Source organism: Canis lupus, chromosome 4 (genome assembly GCF_011100685.1).
Source record: "Canis lupus familiaris isolate Mischka breed German Shepherd chromosome 4, alternate assembly UU_Cfam_GSD_1.0, whole genome shotgun sequence".
NCBI lineage: Eukaryota > Metazoa > Chordata > Mammalia > Carnivora > Canidae > Canis > Canis lupus.
Window position 1 is genome coordinate 56,174,560 of NC_049225.1, and position 21,142 is coordinate 56,195,701.

General features: G+C 45.4%; 1 protein-coding gene across 8 annotated transcripts in view; it reads right to left on the bottom strand.

The window, feature by feature from the left end:
• Positions 1 to 21,142, bottom strand: part of GALNT10 (polypeptide N-acetylgalactosaminyltransferase 10) — a 216,506-nt gene that overhangs the window by 33,586 nt on the left and 161,778 nt on the right. For all 8 annotated transcript variants that reach the window (XR_005358379.1, XR_005358378.1, XR_005358375.1 and 5 more), the window contains exons 5-7: positions 10,491 to 10,676; positions 6,292 to 6,475; positions 779 to 896 (exon numbers count right to left, since the gene is read on the bottom strand). Coding sequence is in view for 2 of the 8 variants with exons in the window: in XM_038534954.1 (XP_038390882.1) it covers positions 779 to 896; positions 6,292 to 6,475; positions 10,491 to 10,676 (488 nt within the window). In the remaining 6 variants the exon portion in view is untranslated. The remainder of the gene's footprint in view (positions 1 to 778; positions 897 to 6,291; positions 6,476 to 10,490; positions 10,677 to 21,142) is intronic.

Here is a 21,142-nt window from a genome sequence, read left to right on the forward strand (position 1 = left end):
CTGAAAGCATGACTTGAGCTGAAATCAAGGGTCAGATGCTTAACTGACTGAGCCACCCAGGCACCCCTTCATTGGAACTTTAATGAATTCTACCAATTATCAACTGCTGGTTGTGTCCCAGGTTGCATGTTAGGATATTACCTCATTCAATCTTCGCAATAGCTCTGTAAGGTAGGCAGTATCATTACTCTCTTACCTCAGACAAGGAAAGAAAGCCAGTCTAATTTGCCCCATATCACCAAGCTCCTGAGAAGTGGAGTTGGGATTTGAACCCACACTTTTCTGACTCCACAACTTGAGCTCTTGACCACTGGTCTCTATGGCAAACTCCAGCAGTGGTAGATACAAAAATGAAAACTTGAGAGGGGTGGCCAGGAACCACTAAGGAAATCTGTGAGGCCAGGGGTCATCCTTGGAGCACAGTGCACAGCATCCCCCAGGCCTGTGTATCCTGCTTGGCCTGGTTTCTCTGCCCTGATGCTGGTTTGCTGGGCAGCTCACTGGGAGACATGGCACCATCTTTATTGGAAGTGTGACCTGTCTTATTCTAACTCTGCCATCCTAAGAAGGGGATGATGTAAGAGCTGTGGTTAAGGACAGTCTTTAGGAGCCTAGGGAGACACCCCATATCCACACGCAATAAGGATTGGCCCACGGCCTCTGACTTCTTCACCTAAGCAATAGGAGCTGCAGAACCCTGAGGATCCAGAGTCTTTCCAGGCTCAGGGTGCCAAGGGGATGTAGCAAGGAGAAGAGAGATTCCAAAGAGCTGGCTCACCTTGAATGAGATTTCATACTGCTCCCCTCCCCAGATCTCCAGGCCTGGGTCGTACCCGCCCAGCTCCCAGAACCATTTCCGATCCACAGCGAACAGTCCACCGGCCATCACGGGAGACCTGTCAGGGAAGAAGAGTGTGGTGTGAAGACAAAACGCCTCAGCCGCATGCTCTGAGTGTGAGCCGACACTGCTGTTCCCCCAGGGATGGTGCTGCACGCTGCCCTGTGAGCACAGCCCACGTGTCTAGGAAGGAATCCAAGGCCCTTCCAAGGGAGGGCCTGCGCTGTCTTCTTTCTTGGCCACAGCATCCCTTCTTAAATCCTACATTTTAACCAAACTGATCCAAAACCCCCTTCAACCCTTATTTGTGAGGGGAAATCAGATAAATGTGTGCCTTGCAGCTGCGTTGGCTATGCCTCTCTGGTCCTCCCACGGGTTAAATGGTCTGAATCCGGTCCCTCCAAGCCTGTCTGGGCTATGGGATCTCTTAGAGAGAAGACAAAACACATAGCTTGTTGGGCCCTAGCCCAGACCTATGAAGCAGTCCCTGGGGGATGGAGCCTAGAAATGTGTGTTTTCAAATAGGCTCCTTGGATGATTCTCACTCAGCCAGCCCAGCATGGGACATCTGTTCTGCTGAGAATTTGCAGAAGAAGACACAGTCCCTGTTCTTTCTGTTAAACTGGGATACGATGAACTCCACACACTGTCTCATTACTTTAGTTGCTGAGTGCCAGCTGAGTCGCAGATGCTAGGAGAATGTGGCAGTAAATCAGAGTTGGCCTGGGACTTCGGGGGGATGCTAGTGTGGTCACATAGCCACCTCAGGACTGAAGGATCCAAAAGACAGGTGGGTGGTAATAAGGGCCCCTGGGAGGTGCAGACACCATTACAGGAACACAAAAGGAGGGAGTGTCTGCCTCTAGGTTTTGGAGATGAGAGAGGCTGGGGCAAGAGTCAAGGAAAGATGCTTGAGGGGGGGGCATTCGAGGTGGGTTTGGACAAGCGGGAAGTGAGGGGAGAAGAAGGAACCCCTGAGGGGAAAACCCCAGGAGCAAGAGCACAGAGATGCTAAATTTGGGGGGGCACCATGGGCAACAAGAAGTCAGCATGGCATCATGCCAAGCCCAAGGGGGATGCCATGCTGCAGCCTGCCTGAGTCCCCACGGTGACTCACACAGGCTGGCACCTGAGAGGGGCCACTGGGATTTGCTGAGTGAAAATCTCCCAGAGTGGCTGTGTCCTTGTCTGGCTCCACTGAAAACTCCAAAGCCTCAAACCAAAGAACATTCCAGCAGCAAACTCCACGCCGCCTCCTGGCCTTGGGAACTGCAAGCTCATGGAAATTGGTCAGGCTGATTTTAAAAGACTGTAGCTAGCGCACAGGCCTCCCCAGCTTTCCTGTAGCAGATGAGCCTTGACAGCAAAGGAGGCACTCCTTTAAAAGAAGATCTCCTTGAATATTCATGGAGGGCTTGAGTGTGACAGGTGCTTGGCTGAACTAATTTTTTAATAAGATGACTACTCCCCATGTTGACCTCAAGAGGTGGGGCTCATCCTTTTTACCCCATTGATGCCTGGGGAAACGCGAGCATGCGAGCACAGACAGGTGCCATGAAGAGGCAGGTGACGCATGTAAAGGTCAGGGGATCAGGGATGAGGAAACCATCCTTCCCACTTCTGCTCTCCTTTATCCCTGGTATAAATTTGAGATGTGTTTTACCACTTAACCCTGTGTTGCTTGGGACACCAGCCACGGGCCACATATTGCTACTAAACACCTGGAACGTGGCTACTCTGAACTGAAAATGTATTGGAAGTGAAAAATACACAGAGGATTTCCAAGACTTAGTATGAAAAAAAGAATAGAAAAGGCCTCATTAATAATTTCAGGGATGCCTGGCTGGCTCAGTCGGTGGGACATGTGACTCTTGATCTTGGGGTTGAAAATTTGAGCCCCACGTTGGTTTTGAGATTACTTAAAAAGAAAATCTTTAAAAAAATAATTGCAAAGTGTTGGTTACATGTTAAAATGAGACTATTCTAAGTATATTAGGTTATATAGAGTATATTACAAAAATGAATCTAAAAAAATGAATTTTACTTGCTTCTCTTTACATTTTTTATGTGGCCACTAGGAAATCTAAAAGTATTTATGTAGCATCCATTGTATTTCTACTGGACAGCGCTGATTTAACATCTCTGAGCCGGTCTCCCCAACTATAAAATGAATGTATAGCTACATTTCCTAGCTCGCGTTACTGTTGTATTTCTGAAAGTACCCAGTATTATGAAAAATAAGGTGTTTAGATATCAACTTTCCCTTGTCTTTTGAAGGTTGTGGGGTTTGGGGTTTTTGGCTGAAGCCACAAATACACTGCTTGGAGGGACAGAGTGTTTCTGAGCTAGTGCTTCAAGAGGAATCAAACCCAAGACTCTGCACACAGCACTCAGCCTGGGTGGGAGCCAATGGCAAGGGCCAAGGAGCTGCGGAACAGGGAAGAAGATATTAGCTTCAAGGCATTTTGGATGCTCCAGGTTTGCTTCCAGAGGGAGGCCTCTCCTCCGGCCCAGTCTATTTTCTGCTGTGTTTACCAATAATAATAACAACTCTGAATATCTAGTGCCTACCACTCACTTCACCGACATCATCTGCAGCTCTCACAAAGCTCTGTTACTAGTCCCCTTTGCAGATGGAGGAATTTGAAATTCAGAAATGCTAGATACTCTGCTCAAGGGCATGTAGTGAGTAAGTGGATGAGCTGCCGTTACCAACAGAGGTCGGCCACCAGAGCCCGTGTCCTTCAAACACCATTCTACTGCCCTGTGCCTGCAGACTGCCCACCTGCCGGCACCATGGAGAGGTATGCAGAAAATGACCAGGGTTTTTCTAGTAGCCTCTCTCCTGGGTTTTGTCCAAGTACAATACAGAGAAGATACTTCTGGAAAGAATCAGAGGATACAAAGGATGGAGAGTCCCTCAGGAAGCATTGAGGCCAGGGGCTCTCAACCGTTGCCACACATTCCTTGGGAGCTTTAAGTAACAGTGATACCTGGATCCCATCCTGAGATTCTGGTGTAACTGGTCTCAGGAGTGGCCTGGTAAGTTTTGTTTGTTTGCCTGTTTGTTCTGACAAACTCCCCAGATGATGTCAATGTGCAGGCAGGGTTGGGAGCCACTGCTCTAGGGCGGGCCTGACCCCTTTCCTGTCCAGGCGAGACAAGAGACAGAGGCCTAGGAGGAAACCAGTGGGGCCTCTGCCACTCAGCAGCTGCATGACCTGGACTTACCCTTTCCCCATCTTGAGATGAGAAGATGAATGTGCGAGACCCATCCTTACTCACATTTCAAATTTCACAACTCAGCTGATGGAACTGGTTCCAACCAAAAGGGGTGCTGGTAACCCTGAAAATCTGTTTTTTGGAGTAGCCCATTCTGACCTTAGCTTCTGCTACGTGTCACGGAACAAGGCTCACGTCCTCTCTGAGCCCCAGGGTCTGCATCAGGCAAGGGTGGAGAACTGTCTCCACACCCTAGGGCACCGTGGTGAGGACGGTGAGCCATCCAGTAACGTCAGCTGTGACTGATCAATCAGCTCAGGCCAGATGTTTGGTCCTTCCCTGAATGGTATTACTCTCCAAGAACTCGGAGTAACTGGGGATGACCTTGGCCATGTGGGGGTTGCTGACCACGTGATGTAGCCCTGGGTTCCAACAGCAGGGGCTGACCATGTTTCGGATACTGGAGGTCAGTAGAAGAACACAAACTTCTGACCTGCTTAAGAGGCACAGGGTTCCACTCTGCCTTCTGCTCTCAGCAGTGCTCCCACTGCTCCCTTGCCCAGCCACCCTTTATTTCCCCAAACAAGCTCGCCTCTTTCTCCCTCTGAGCCTTCTCTTGCTCCCACAGCATTAGGGGTTCCTCTCATCCCCTCAGGAACTCTGGTGTTCCCTGTGCTTATGAGGGTGGCTGCTGACAGACGCCTTTCTCAGATGGGGAACGTGAGGTGCAGGGAAGCTAGAGGTTCACAGGGGTTAAACTGGTTAGACAGGTGTGATAGAATAATTCCACACCCACCGCCCCCAAAAGAAGCCAATGTCTAATTCCTGGAACCCAGGAATATGTCACCTTACATTGCAAAGGGACTTTGCAAATATAATTAAGGGAAGGATCTGAGATGGGGAGATTGTCCTGGGCTCAATGCAATCACTGGGGTCCTCGTGTGTGAAAGGAGGAGGCAGGAGGGTCAGAGTGAGAGAAGGAGACATGATGATGAAAACCTGAGCTGCAGAGAGACATATTGGGGATAAAGAGGGAAGGGGAGGGGGAGAGGGAGTGGGGGTAGGGTTGGGGAAGGCAAGGGGGAAAGAGAGGGAGACTTGGCGATGTTATGTTATGCTGCTGGCTCTGAAGTGGAGAAAGGAACCATGAGTCTAAGAATGTAGGCGGCCTCTAGAAACTAGAAAGCACAAGCAAATGGATTCTTCCCTAGAGCCTCCAGAGGCGACACAGCCCTGCTGACATGGTGATTTTAGCTAAGACTCCTTTTCGGACTTCTGAGCTCTAGAACTTTAGAAGAATAAGTATGTACTGTTTTAATACGCCAGTAAATTTGTGGTAATTTATAATTAGGAAACTGATACAGTAGGAGGCTGGACTTTGGCTTTATACTCAAGGGTCTTTCCACATCTCCAGCAGGGGTGTCAGAGTGGCTCACAGAACGGCACCAGACAGGTGCCAGAGAGGCACTGGCTCTAGTTCTGGCCTGGCCACTAACTCCACTAACCCACAGTATAAGTCAGCCACCATCCCACCCGAGCTGTCCTGGGGCCTCAGTCTCCCCACCTACAGGGGGATGGAATCCATTACCTGGAGGTCCCCTGGCTTTCACATTCTAGGATGTTATGGGTCCACTCTACACTTCCCGAAACTTCCACCATGGGACAAGCTGCCATTTCTCTATACTTCCGAGAGGGTATAACTGAACGATGGGAAAACTGGCTCCAAAGGCAGACCGACCTGCATGTACATCTGGCCTTCCCCACTTGAGGGCTGTGCGACCTGGAAAAGCTGCTTAACCTCTGGGAGCCTTGGTATCCCCATTTGGAAGATACAGATAGTAGTTTATACCACATATGTAGTTGTGGGGGGTTAAAAAGGATCTGCATGTGATGTTCACAGCACGGTGCCTGGTGTTTAGCAAGGGTTCAAAAGTGGTGGTGGTGCTGGTGCTGGCGATTATGACCAGGCACTAGGCTTGAGGGAGAGAGCAACTGTGTTCACTCCCGGCAGGCAGTCCACAGACCACAGAGGTGGACAAAGAAGAGGTGGCCAGCTGGGAGGCCCATGAGCTAGACTCTGAGACCAGTTGGGCGGGGCTGTGCTTCTGGTTGGGGATGTCACCCCTAGTCCCTCTGCACTGGACTCTTGGGGGAGGTGGCGATCCTGAGTTGGGTGTGTTGGGGAGGGGTCACATGAGGGTTAGCTACTGGGACCAGTTGCTTGTACTTACTCAAACGGATCACTGGGGTCAGCTTTCTGCAGTTCTGGAGGAATTGGGATCCGCTTATAGTACATCTCCCAGTCAAAGGCGCCCCGCATGGCATCCCCCGCTTGTGTTTCGTACCGGAAGTCATCGTGGTCAATCACATCAATCATTGGGCACACGATGGTCTTGCGGTTCCGAGCGATACGGTCTAAAGAAGCCAAGAGATGCCCATTAGGGAGGCAGGACAGGGTGCAGTTAAGTGCATAACCCCGCTTACTCACATTTTTTATGTGCTCCCCAAGTGAGTTTTCCGAACACATGAGTTTGAGAATTCCAGGAGGAGGGGAGAGAGTAAGATTTAAGAAAGATGGACCAGGGCTCCCATCCCAGCCCTGCTACCTGTGAGCTAAATAAATAGTCTCTGAGCACCAGTGTTCTCTTCTGTGGAATGGGGAGAAGAGGCTCCATGTCCTGGCTTGTTATGAGTACTGGATACTGGTTGGAAGGTTCCTCACAGTTCCCGTAATGGTCACCCCTGTTGTGGAAAGAGGGCTCCTTTCCTTCTGGAGGACTCCTGTCCTGGCTGTCAGGCTCCACATTCCAGGTCCTAAACTTGATTCTTGGCCCAAAGTAGCCAGGTACACCGGCACTTGCCCCTGACAGCTTCTCAAAACTTCCTAGCTATAGTTAGTGAACAGATGACCCTCCTTGTGAGAGAGTTCAGCTCACTTTTTGCAACAGTCAGAACTACTGAAGAGGGGATGGACTATCCCATGAGTCCCTCATGATCTCGTGCAAGCAGGGCCTGGCAGACCTTTGCCCTTGCATGAGTGCTATAGGAAGGCTAAAAGGCTAGGTGACCCAAGATGGCAAGGAGGGGCCCCTGACCAGATGGCTTTTTATGGTCCCCTTTAAACCAGGGAGGAGCTGATTTTATAAAATTCACTCTGCCCAACCTACTGACCAGAATTTTAAGCTTTGGTTTGCTCTGTTCTTCAATGTTCCTTCCATGAAGCTGTGATTGCAGCTTGGAGGTGCCAGTGATCGGGGAAGATGATCTGCCATAAGGGGCAAGTGGACTATGCCTCTCTGCTTGGCCCAGCAGTCAAGTTCAAGGCTTGGAATGTGGAGCCTGGTAGGGCCAGTGCAGGCTGGCAGCTGCCTAGGGCTCAGGCTTCATCAAGCACAGTTTTCTTCCAGGAGAGGAAGCAGCATTTTTGCCTTTTCCTAAGCTGCAAGATGCAATCCATAGGTGGGTCATAAAATTGATTGTGTATTTGTGTGTGTGTGTCTCTGTGTGTAATGAACCAGAAAAGAACACTGAATGTGAGAGTGCATTCCAAGTGATGAGAAAAAATAGTTTTTCAGGAGATGTGTTTCAGGCAAACCACACAGGTGTGTGTTTGTGTACTGGACTGAGATATCCAATGTATTGCCAACTGTGGCATACGGTCAAAAAAGTTTGAGAAACGCTGTTTTCGGTAGTGTGTCCTCTGGGCTACCAGTGCCAGATGCACCTACAGAGAATCAGACTCTGGGGGTAGAGCTTGGATCTGCCTGGTGAACAGGCTCCCGAGGGGGATTCTTAATGAAGTCGAAGAAACTTCTCCAAGGAAAGATCTGGAGAAGTGCTTCCCTTCCTAATTATTCACAGCTGCGCAGGGGGGATTTCACACCTACAGAGGCTCTGGGCCAAGGACACAGCGCTCTGCAGAAGGCTGGCTGATGGTGGGAGGTGTGAGGTCAAGGTGCTGCTGTACTCACCTGGGGACAAAATGCCCAGGTCCAAGCCCTGGTTTTGTCACCCACGGGCAGCATAACCTTGACAAAGGTTTTCTGATGCTTCTGAACCCTGGTTTCCCTACCGACAAAATGGAGGAAGATGGCACCAATCTCAGGGGGTCCCTGTGAAGACCGCATGGGATAGTGGGCCAAGGTGCTCAGCCTAGCCTCTCACACATCCACACATCCCATCAGCACTCCGCCGACATCGTCTGTGACTGGAGCTGCTGAAAGAAGCTCAGAAGCTCAGAGGCTGAGCATCACCCTCATTCTCCAACTCTTTAGTCTCCTCATTTGTTATATGTGGATAATCATGCCTGGCCTGTCTGCTTTACCAGGTACTGTCAAATTCAACTGTAGCTGTGGCCTAAACAGCTAAGGGGCTAGCAGAGCCATGATGCTGCTGCTGCTGCTGATGGTGGTGGTGGTGGCAGGAAATGAGGATCAACAATGGCTTCCCTTTGGGGGGCTGAATCCTTCTTAGGCTCAGGAATGCCTCATTTCCCCGGAAGGCGGAGTGAGGGACCCCTGGGTGGCTCAGCGGTTTATGCCTGCCTTCGGCCCAGGGCATGATCCTGGAGTCCTGGGATCGGGTCCCACATCGGGCTCCCCGCATGGAGCCTGCTTCTCCCTCTGCCTGTGTCTCTGCCTCTCTCTCTCTCTTTCTCTCTCTCTCTCTCATGAATAAATAAATAAAATCTTAAAAAAAAAAAAAAAAGGTGAAGTGAGCTGTGCAAGGAAGTGTTAATGGTTTCGAGACAAAAGCCCTGATGCCCCTCGTATGAACAAGGACACACTTTTACATCTACACCACCAGTTCACTTTTCTATTGGAAAAATAAAAAATAAAAAGAGGGAGAATGTTCCTTCCATGTATTCTGCGGATTATGAAAATTACCCTCATGTATTTCCATAGAAACAGAGTTAAGGGCTATTTAGACTCCCAGCTCAGCTTCGTGCCCCACCACTTCGTTCTCTTTATGAGTCACTGGATGACCCAATAAATGGGTTGTTCCTTTAGCACTATAAATCAGGTGATTTATGGTGAGGTTTTTCTTTCTCTTTTTCTTTTTCTCTTTCAGTAATGAAAGGCAGATGGAGAGACCTCTTGGCTTAATTAAATAAACAGCCAGAAAATCTGTGTTATATCCTTTTCTTAACCCAATGGGATCCTGGACCCTTGGGGTCAGAAGCATATAATCTAATACTGAGGTTCCATGCTGATCTGTGTTAAAAAACAAATTTGCTGGATTATCCCATTAAACTGTGTGGGTTTTGCTTTTCGTTTTCACCTCTGCATGGTGGCTTAAGCAGTGCTCCTCGAAGTGTGGTCCCTGGACCAGCAGCATTGGCAGCACCTGGGATCTGCTTAGTAATGCAGCTTCTCAGGCTCTACCCCTGGATTTTCTCAGTCACAAATTCTAGGGTGAGGTCCAGCACTCTGTGTTTTAATGAGTCTTCCAGGTGATTCGGATGCAGGCTCAGGTTGGCCCTAAGTTTCAGTTCCCTTTGCTCCCCAGCTCCTTCTGTTATGGAGAGCATACCTACTCATTTGAGAGGGACATTTTCTCTCTAGATTGACAACTCTTCTCCATTCTGCCTCTGTTTCTGTCCCTCGCTTGATTCCAGTCTCATCGGGACATTTCCTCTTCGAGGTCCACCCATTAGCACCAGCTGACCACCTTCAATGAGTCTGAACTCCACAGAACCCAGACCTGCTTCCTCAGCCAGCTAGGAGGCACCTCACTGCCCAGAACCCGATCCTCATGCCTCCTTTCTGTCTGCAGTGCTATGGTGGATGACTGCTGGATCGTGCTGCCCTGTCCACAGCCCTTTCCTGATAGCTGTCAGAAACTCTCCAGACAGGAAAGGAATTTAGGGAGGCAGTGTGGAGTTGTGAGAGTGGACAGACTTTGGGGCCAGAGAGACGGCGATGTTGACACTTACGACCTAAAGGAACAATATTGAGTCACTCAGTATCTCTAAAACTCAGTATCTTCTACTGTAAGATGGGGACACTTCTGACCTGGCATACTTTTGTAAGGCCTGGAGATAACACTTACAACTTTTCTGGCTTAGTAGCAGTGCAGTGAATGTTAACTATTCTAAGCTACTAGGATAATGTCCCTCCACAGTTTGGCTCCTACCAGTAGATAGCCTTGGCTTCCTTTCTAATAATACTTGCAGTAACCTGGGGGAAGATATCATGTAACTAGGCATTAGCATGCTGTAGGACTTTGGGCAAGTCACTTCCCCTCTTGGCTTCCTCCTCTGTAAAATGAAGGGACAGGGCTTGAGTGGAATTTTAAAGTTTCTTTGAGCATTCCTGAATCCCTTGTGGCACATGACACTGGCTGGCTGCATCTCAAGCAGTTAAGGGAACCCTTGCCGACAATTCCTGCAAGAGGTTGGGGCCTACCTTGCCATGGGAGGATGCCTTACCAAGCAAGGGGGGAAGCCAGTTAACATTAGCTTCACAGTGTGAGTCTAAGAATGTGATGACATCCCCAGTTGCCGCTGAGGCCCCCAGCATCCGGGTTCTTATCAGCCCTTCCCGTTTCTTGGTTCGAAGAATCCTCACACTGGGGAAAAGGGCCATGTAGTCTTCAAGTGGCTTCTTCAGGTGCTCTGCGAGAGAGACAGAAGAGGGGTGAGAACAGCTGTTTGGTAACCGTTCTTATCTTCCCTCCCTGACGTGTGCACTATACTTTATAGTTTAGACACAGCTTTCCCTTCCCGCACAATGCCTCATGGGACCTTTCAGGTAGGATGACCACCTGCATATCTAAATGAGACTGCTGAAGCCCAAAGTCTTGAGTGCCAGTGCCAGGCCTGGACCACACAAAGATAGTCTGTAGGAGAGTGTGTGCAGCTGGAGTTTATACTTGGCTGAGACCTCTCTTTTTCTGGAAACAATGTTCTGATTTTGCTTGGTGAAACTTCCCCTCCCACACTCTCAGTCCATCACACCCTAGGTGTGGCTCACCCTATCTCTAGGAGCCAAGGGGGCAGAGCATGTGGTCTGGGCCCAACCAATCAAGGCATGCCATTTCCTTGCCTATAGTGATTGGTTGAGGGATGGCCATGTGACCTGACTAGCTTCAAAGAATTACTCTTGAGGGTTTTTTTTTTTGTTTTTTTGTTTTTTTTTGAAAAACGAGGCCCTTTCTTTTTCCTAGAGTTGTTAAGTTGGTTGGCCATAAATCTGGAGGTGCTGGTGACATCTTTGGCAAATGAGGTGATGAAAGGTGGGAGGGGGGCTCCGGCTGGGACTGAAGTAACATGTAAAAAGAGACGAGATGGAAGTGATCCTAAAAGGTATTTTGATTCCCCAGGTCCCCCTGTGCCTGAGGCAGACAGACTTTTAGACATTCTTACTATACATGAAACAAATTCCTCTTTTTGCGTATTCTAATGTGGGCTGGGTTTCAGCCCTGTGCCTGGTAAAGTTGCTCTAAATCAATCTCAAAGATAGCCTCTTTTTACTGAAAGTCCTAGGCTTAACCGGGTGTCTCTTGATTTTAATCACAGTTAGGGCTCCTTATAAAAACCCTAGTATAAAAAAAACCCCACCAAACCTCTAGTATGGCTGCCAAAACCCCCTAAAGTTTGTACCACGCTTAACAATGAAATACTGAATGTTTTTATCCTATGATCAGGTTAAAGGCTGTACACTCTTTCACCACCTCCATTCAACACTGTACTCAAATTCCTAGCCAATACAACTGGCAAGACAAAGAAATAAAAGGCATAAAGATTGGGAAGAAAAAGGAAACAGTATCTTTAATTGTAGATGACAGGATTGTTTTACATAGAAAAATCCTGGGGGAGGATGAGTCCAGCCTAGGAGGTGGTGTAAATCCAGACTGGGTGTTGGATTCCCCAGTTTCCTCCTTTCCTCGTCCCTAGGCTGCAAGAAAGCCCCGAACATGTGGAATCCCAATGCTGGGCAGTCAGGGCCGCATCCATATCCCCCTAACATCGGGTACCCTGAGGTGCCAATCCTGTCCATCCGCCACCTGTGAATCCCGGCTACCCTCTGGGCCCCTATCCAACTACCCCAGGGGCTCCCCAGGGGAATCCAGCTTCCCCCCCGCCGGCGGGCTCCCTTATCCTGTGCCACAACCAGGGTACCCTGGATGCCAACCCACGGGTCCCTACCCACCTCCCTACCCACCACCTGCTCCTGGCACGCCTCCTGTTAATCCCTTGCCACCTGGCATGGGGGGATGGGGAATGGTGATGGACAAGAAGATGCGGAAGAAAATGAAGAAAGCTCATAAAAAGATGCACAAACACCACAAGCATGGCAAGCATTCCTCCTCCTCCTTCTCCTCTTCCAGCAGTGACTCTGACTGAATACAGGGCCTGGACCCTTCCCTCAAGTCACTCCAGTTCTGCTCTCCCATCAAGCTTCAAATGGCATCTTGTACTGGGGAAAATTAACCCTTGTGCCCCTTCTCCCTCACCCCCCACTCTGAGCCTTACTCTGCTGTTCAGCCCTAACTGGCTTGGGAAAATGGGCCAAAGAATTGCCATGGGCTAGCAAAGACCGTCTTCTTACTACTTGGAAAGACCTTTTAGCTGATGAGCTTAGCAGAACTATTTTTTGAGGCTGGTGAGACCTTTGAGCTAAATGCTGAAGATGAGTTTAAGATCTGTAAAATGGGATTTTTTAAAACTTTCTTTTGTAATACTTGTAGTTGAGAGAGGTTGTGGAAATTTAATTATGGAAGAAAAGAAACTGTGCCGTTTTGTAATGGTGGCTGGCATACTTTGGTGATTTAGTGGCAAATAGATTTCCCACCAGCCTTTATTGATTTACTAACTGTAAGCGTGCTGGGAGGTGGAGTCCATTTGGTTGATAAGCTCTACCTGCCGTTTTGGAATCTAATCTCACTTCTTAGCTCAGTAGGCTGGCTCAGGGCCTTCTCATTCTCCAACTCTCAGCCCAAATAAAGCTTTTTTTTTCCCCCTGGGGAAAAAAAAAAAAAGAAAAATCCTGGGAAAACTACAAAGAAACCAGAACTAATAGGTACACTTAGCAAGATATCAGGATACAGGTCAACATTTAAACATTAATTGTATTCCTATGTACTGGTAAATAAAAAAGCAACTGGAAACTGCAATTAAAAATGGTAAAAATACCATTTACAGCTTAACAAAAGAAGAAAAACTGTATACTTTGAAAACTGCAAAACACTGTTGAAAGATATTAAAGACGTAAATGGAAAGATACTCTGTGGTCATTAATTGGATGACTTAATATTGTTAAGATGGCAATACCTCCTATATTGTCTATAGATTCAATGAGCTCAAAAATAGTAGCTGAATTCTTTGCAAAAATTGATAATTGACAAGCTGATCCTAAAATTTATGGAGGAGATCAAGGGATCCAGGATAACTAAGACAATCTTTTGATTACTTATACATGAATGTTTATAGCAACACTATTAACAACAGCCAAATGGTGGAAATAACCCAAGCTTTCATCATCTCATGAATGGATACACAACTATGAAATATATCCAAAGAATAGAATATCACTCAACCATAAAAAGGAATGAAGTACTGATACAGGGTAAAATGCAGATGAACCTCAAAACATTATACCAAGTAACAGATGCCAGACACAAAAGGTCACATATTCTATCATTCTACTTGCATGAAATTCTAGAATAGGTGAATCCATAGAGACAGCAAACAGATTAGTTATTACCAGAGACTAGGATGGGAGAAATGAGGAGTGACTACTTAATGGTATGGGGTTTCCTTTTGAGCAAACATACTGGAACAAGGTGATGGTTGCACAACACTGTGAATGCATTAAATTCCAATGAATTGTACACTTTAACATGATTAACTTTATGTTATGTGAATTTTACCTCAATTTTTAAAAAATGGGTAAGGGGGTGTGGGCAGGGGGATGGGGTAACTGGATGATGGGCACTGAAGAGGGCACTTGATGGGATGAGCACTGTTATACTATATGTTGGCAAACTGAACTTAAATAAAAACAAATGTAAAAAAAAAAAGAATTGGGTAAAAAGATCTGAATAGGCACTTCTCCAAAGATGATATACAAATTGCCAATAAACACATGAAAAGATGTTCAACATCCTTAGTCATTAGGGAAATGAAAATCAAAACCACAGTGAGATACTACTTCACATCCACTAGAATGGTCATAATGAAAAAGTCAGATAATAAGTGTTGACAAAGATGCCAAGAATAAGAATCTTCATATGCTGGTAATGTAAAATGGTACAGCCACTTTGGTAAACAGTCTGGCCATTCCTCAAGCAGTTAAGCATGGTTAATGTATTACCCAGCAATTCCACTCCTAGGTATATACCCAAGAGAAGTGAAAACATATGTCCACCCGAAAACTTTCACATTGATGTTCACAGCATCAATATTCAAAATGGCCCCGAAATGAAAACCATCCAAACATCCATCAACTGATGAATGAACAAACAGATGTAGTATACCCATATAATGGAATACTATTCAGGAATAAAAAAGAAAAGAGCAATTGCAACAATTCAGATGAACCTTAAAAATAGGGCTGGGTTAGAACCTTAAAAATAGGGCTGGGATAAAGCAGTCAGACACATAAGTGTAGATAATATTATGATTCTATTTATCTGAAATTTCTAGAAAGGCAAAATTACAGGGCCAGAAAGAAAGTTAGCAGTTGTCTGGAGGAGGGTTGGGAGTGGGGATTGATTGCAAACAAGGGAGCTTTTTGGAGTGATGGAAATATTTAAAACTGGATTATGGTGATAGTTTCACAACTGTATTCATTCACCTAAGAACACACTGAACTACAGGCTTAAAATATGTGATTTTTATATTATGTAAATTGTATCTAATAAGGCTGTTAAATTAAAAAAAACCAATTGTATTTCTACATACTAGCAAAGAACAATTAGAAAGTACGATAAAAATATCCTTTGTAAAATAACTTCAAATAGATAAAGACCCAAATAAATGAAGAGATAAATCATATGTATAGATTAGAAGATTCCATATTGTTTTTTTTTCCATATTGTTAAAGAGTCAATTCTCTTCAAATTTATCTATAAATTCAATGCAATCTCAATAAAATCACAGCAGGTTTTGAAATTGACAACTTGTAAAGAACCTAGAACAGTGAAAACAATATTGAAAAAGAACAAAGTTGAAGGACTCGCACTGATTTCAAAACATTATAAAGTCAAAATAATCAAAACAGTATAGTACTGGCAAGGAATAAACAAACGCATCAATAGAACAGAACAGAGAGGCCAGAAGCGTACATACATATGTGTCATTGCCTGATTTTTGACAAGGGCACCAAGGCAAATTCAATGAGAATAGAAAAGAATTCTCAAAAATGTGAAACAAAACAAACGAACAAAGGAAAAAGAGAGAGAGAGAGAGAGAGAGAGAGAGAAAGACAAACCAAGAAACAGACTTAACTTACAGAGAACAAACTGCTGATTGCCAGAGGGGAGGTTGGTGGGGGACAGGTGAAATAGGTGAAGCAGATTAACAGTACACTTACGATAAGCACTGAGTACTGTACAGAATTGCTGAATCACTCTTTGTACACCTGGAACTAATGTAACATTGTATGTTAACTATACTGGAATGGAAATTAAGAACTAAAAAAAACCTAACATGTCCTAGTATAACTGGATAAGCACATGAAAAAGATGAACCACAACCCCTACCTCATATCATACACAAAAAATAATTTTAGATCGATCACAGATTTAAAGGCTAAAGGCTTTTAGGCTAAAGCTATAAGGCTTCTTGAAGAAAACATGGGACAATATTGTTGTGAACTTGGGGTAGGAAAAGATTTCTTAGGACATAAAGAGCACTAACCCATAAAAGAAAAAAAAACCCTGATAAATTAGACTTGATTAAGAACTTGCTCTCCAAACCTTGCTCATCAAAAGACATCAGTAAGAAAAATGACAAGGCAAGGAAGAGTCTGGGAGAAAATAGTCACAACATGTATCTGACAAAGGACTTGTATTCAGAATATGTAATGAATTCTGACAAAGTCAATAATAAAAAGACGACTGATGTAAAACTGGGCAAAAAACCTTGAAACATTTTTACAAGAACATGTCACAAAAGAACTGATATATAAATGTCCAGTAAGTGTATGAAAAGGCATGACCCAAATTAAAGCTTGAGATGCCATTCCTATAGATTCCCCAGAATGACATAAAGTAAAAATAGGAACAATATGAGATACTGTGGAAGAAGTGAGCAATTGGAACTGACTCCTTGCTGGAAAGAATAGAAAGTGTACAACCACTTTGAAGAGCTGATTTCTTCTTATAAAAGTATCAGACAACTGTCTTATGTCAAGCAATTCTACTTATAGTTATTTACCCAAGAGAAACAAAAACAGACACCCACAGAAAAAAATGAGAGTGTTTCACAATAGTTTTATTCATAATAGTACCAACTAGAAACAACTTAAATATCACCAACAGGTAAAGGGATAAACAAATTGTGGTAGAGTCATACAATAGATTCCCTACTCAGCAATAAAGGGAAAAAACTTTTGATATATCCAACCACATGGATGAATTTCAAAATTATTATGTTGAACCAAAGAAGCTAGACACAAAAAATAACTTAGTGTATGATTCATTTAAAGTTTATCAACAGCTGAAACAATCTTCGAGGACAGAATTAAGAAAAGTGTTTGTCTGGGGTGTGGAGACTGGCTAGAAGGAGCATGGGGGAACTTTCTGGGTAACGTAATTTCTGTATCTTGACTGGGGGTTGGCTTCCCAAGTGTATACACCTGTTAAACTTCATGGAATTGTATAGTTAACATAGCTGTGCATTCTTTCACTGTTTGCAATTTTTACCTTAATTTAAAAAATACTGGTCTATCAAACCCAACACCCCAAAAACAAACAATCCAGTTAAGAAATGGGCTAAAGACATAAATAGACATTTTTCCAAAGAAGACATCTAGATGTATAACAGACACATGAAAAGATGTTCACCATCACTAATCATCAGGGAAATACATATCAAAACCATGATGAGTTACCACCTCACACCTGTCAGAACAGCCAAAATTAACAACACAAGAAACAAGAGGTATTGACAAGGATGAGGAGAAAGAGGAACTCTCTTGCACTGTTGTTGGTAATGTAAATTGGTGCAGCCACTCTGGAAAACAGCATGGAGGTTCCTCAAAAAGTTAAGTAGAATTACCCTACAATCCAGTAATTGTACTACTAGGTATTTATCCTAAGGATACAAAAATACAGATTCGAAGGGGTACGTGTACCCCGACATTTATAGCAGCATTATCAACAATAGCGAAACTATGAAAAGAGCCCAGGTGTCCATCCACTGATGAACGGATGAAGAAGATGTGGTGTGTATGTACTCAGCCATCAAACTGAATGAAATGTCACCATTTGCAAGGACGTAAATAGAACTAGAGGGTATTGTGCTAAGCGAAATGTCAGTCAGAGAAAGACAAACATCATATGATTTTACTCATATGTGGAATTTAAGAAACAAAACAGATGAACATATGGTGGGTGGGAAGAGAGAGGGAAACAACCATGAGAGACTCTTAAAGATAGAGAACAAACTGAGGGTTGATGGAGGGAGGCGGGTGGGGATGGGCTAGATGATGATAGGGATTAAGGAAGGTACTTATTATGATGAGCTCTGGATGTTGTATATAAGTTATGAATCACTGAATTCTACTCCTGAAACCAACATTGTACTGTGTGTTGACTGATTAGAATTTAAATAAAAACTTGAAGGAAAAAAATACTGGTCAAAACACACACTCATTCTCTCTGTCTCAGCTGGAAAAGTTGGAACTGATTGGGAATCAGAACTGGCTATGCTCTTGATTCCAGCACAGTGGGCCATTCCTTGATTTCCTCTGGGCCTTGGTGCTATCCTTGAATCATGGTTTGGACCAAAAGGTCTTCCAGGGCTGTGGACCCAGGCCTCATGGAAACCTAGTTAGCATACGACCAGAGCTACTGGGTGATCACCTTCCCTAACCCAGGCCCCAAACCCTACTCTGAATTCACTCCATCCGGGGTTAGAGCTGGAAGGACCCTCCTATGTCAGGAGACGCGCACGTCTGATTCACCTGGTGAGCCGGCTATAAATACAGCTATGTTGGGCATCATCCTAAAGAACTGTGACTTGGTAAGTCTGGGGCAGCATCCAGCATCTTTTGTTCCAGAAGTGATTCTGATGCATAGCCACACCTGGAAACCACTGGAGTAGTTCAGTCTCTATTTTATAGACAGAGAACTGAGGTCTAAAAAAGGGAAGGACCCCCCTATGGCATATACTTAACAGCAGGGCTGGGTTTCAAACCAGGGTCCTCTGGCTGCCAGAACCATATGACCCTTTTATTTTTCTAACCCCTTATAGAAATGAATCACTTTCACTGTTATGGAAGGCAGACTATAATTTGTAAAGGAGCTTCACACATTTATCTCCCCTGCTTCATTAAATCATACTCCACATCATGCTTCTCTGCCCTTGACAGGGCGAGAAAACGGATGCTCAGAGAAGCTTGTTGTTGTACAGCCAATAAATCGCTGGGTTTTCTATAGAATACAATGCTTTCCCCCCTCTTGTGTTCCTCAAGCTCTCACAATCCTGTATCACGATCTTTGCCAGTTCCACTACCCTACCAGTTAGTTTTAAAATCAACTCACCTTTTTAAATTAAAATTTTTCATTTAATTAGATTTACTTTAAAGGGGAGCAAACACCATAAATGGAACATCGGTACCATTTATGATAAAGAGCTAATAAATTTAAAAAAAAATAAAAATAAAAATAAAATGGTGTGACTGGATTTTAGCCAGGCCCTCCTTCCTCCCCACAACTAGGAGCTTAAGCTCTGTTCTCTCTCTCTGTCAAGAAGGGAGATACGGACAACCAACCGAAACTCTCATCCAAGGTAATCAGAAGACACAGATGAGAGCTGGAAAGAGAAAACGTTCTCTCCACATGATTCAACGTTGTCTAATGCAAAATGTCTGGACCAACTGAGATCATCTCATGTGCCACTATAACCACTTTTGCACTGGCACACTCAGGACGCTTCTCCAGTTGCTTGATGTAAGTTTCCAGAAACTTCCATGACTTGAAGCATGTTTCATGGTGTATCGCCTGGCATCTTGCTGGTCGGAGCAATTAAAAGATATACGGAGAGAAGATTATCTACACATATACAAGCCAAGGCTGGAAGGCTGAAAAATACTCCAGGTCGCCTTCTTGCTTGGTTGCCAAGATTAATATGGCGCCTCCTGCCCTTTACCACTTCGCTTTGGAACAGTGACTCTGTAGAAAGCAGAAATCAATTTGCCCTAATTGAGAGACTAAATCTTTCCAAAAGAGACTTTCTTGGGCAGTGAAACAAGATAGCAAGAGGCATGATCACGCTCCAGATAATACTGCTGTTCGGGCAGGAACACTATCTTTTAAAAAAAGGAAAAAAATCCATAGTCATTGTCTGTGACCAGCGCTGCTGCTTGGCTGGGTTCAACTGGTAGGTCATTAAAACGAGGATGAGATAATCTCCTTCACCCACACACCACTACTCCCATCAGAGGGTGAAATATCACCCCGTCCGGCTCTAATCATTGAAGGCCTGGTTTGGGCAGAGCCCCATCGCTAAATCACCCCAAACGCAGATGGCTGCAGTCATTACAGATCGACCAATTAGGGCCTTTTGACAGCTTGTGGTGAAATCGGAGCAATTATTTAGGGGCAATTATGCTCCTCCTGTCCTTATCAGAAAATGCATTTACACAAAATCAGGACTGTTGCCTGATTTTACCACACTGTCTTCTTGGATGAGCACGATCCCTAAAGTCACAGAATTTTAGAGCTGGAAGGGACTTTGGATGAAGATGATGATGGTTACGATGATGACAATTATAGGGAACAATTACTGAGCCCTCGCTCACACATGGAGAGCTCCCTGCTTCATATACATCATCTCTGACACCTACGACAGCACTACAAGCAGGGCATCACAACCCCATTTTATAGAAGATACCGAGAGGCTCAGAGTGGGAGATGTAACCTGCCCAAAGAACACAGTTTATAAATGATGAAGCCAAGGTCTAAAACCCAGCCCTGCCTGACTGTAAAAGAGCAGGCTCTTCCTACTGCACCGAACCTCACCTCTGCCTCACGGCAGTCCGGCCCCTCGGTCGAGCCAGAGGGGAATGGGGAGGACCAGAGAGCTGAAATATCTTCCAATCCAGAATCCTACATCGATGCAGCATTTTCCACCCTGGAATTTCTCCCAGTTTCCTGAGCACTAGGACAGGGATGGAAAACAGACTTCATTAAAGTGCCTAAGCTAATGAGTTGTAATGGATACCTAAGCTGTGTTAAGAAAGGCTCTGAGGCTGTATCTTGGCTCAGCATAAAAGTACCAGGACTGAGAAGAGATGTCTGCAGCCCTAGTGGCACATACTCATTCCTCTTCCAGGGGCTGCAATGTTTGAAAAGCAATACAGTTCCACTGCTTTTGCCCTTATTACCCCTTACTCAATGATGAGTCAGGATGATTCTGAAGGTGAACCCCATCACAGTAAGGCTTTAAACAGATGTCAGAAGAGCAATTAAGAGTGCTCACAGGTGGATTCTGCGTGCCCTGTCGACACATCCTTGGCATCTTTGTGTGTGTCCTCTGTCTGATCCCCAACCCTGGCTACGGGCCTGCCAGCATCTGCCTCTGCTGGGAGCTCTCTGCACCCATGAGTGGACCCCAGCCAAGGGCGACAATGTGGGTGGATAGCCGCCCCAGCTCCCTTGCCTCTCGGGTGGGATAACCCCAAGCATGTGCTCTGGGCTGGCTCCCGGGGCTACCAGTAGAATCGTGAGCAGTGGTGCCATCACAGGCCTTCCATTCCCAGTCTTACTTCTTTACTCTCTTGCTGGTGTTTCTCAAGATCTCCTAAATTAACTATGTGCACTCAAATCTTATGTCAGTTTGCAGAAAACCCTGACTCAGACAAAAACCAAGCAGCAGGTATGACTTAGAGCAACTGCGAGAACGTATGGTTC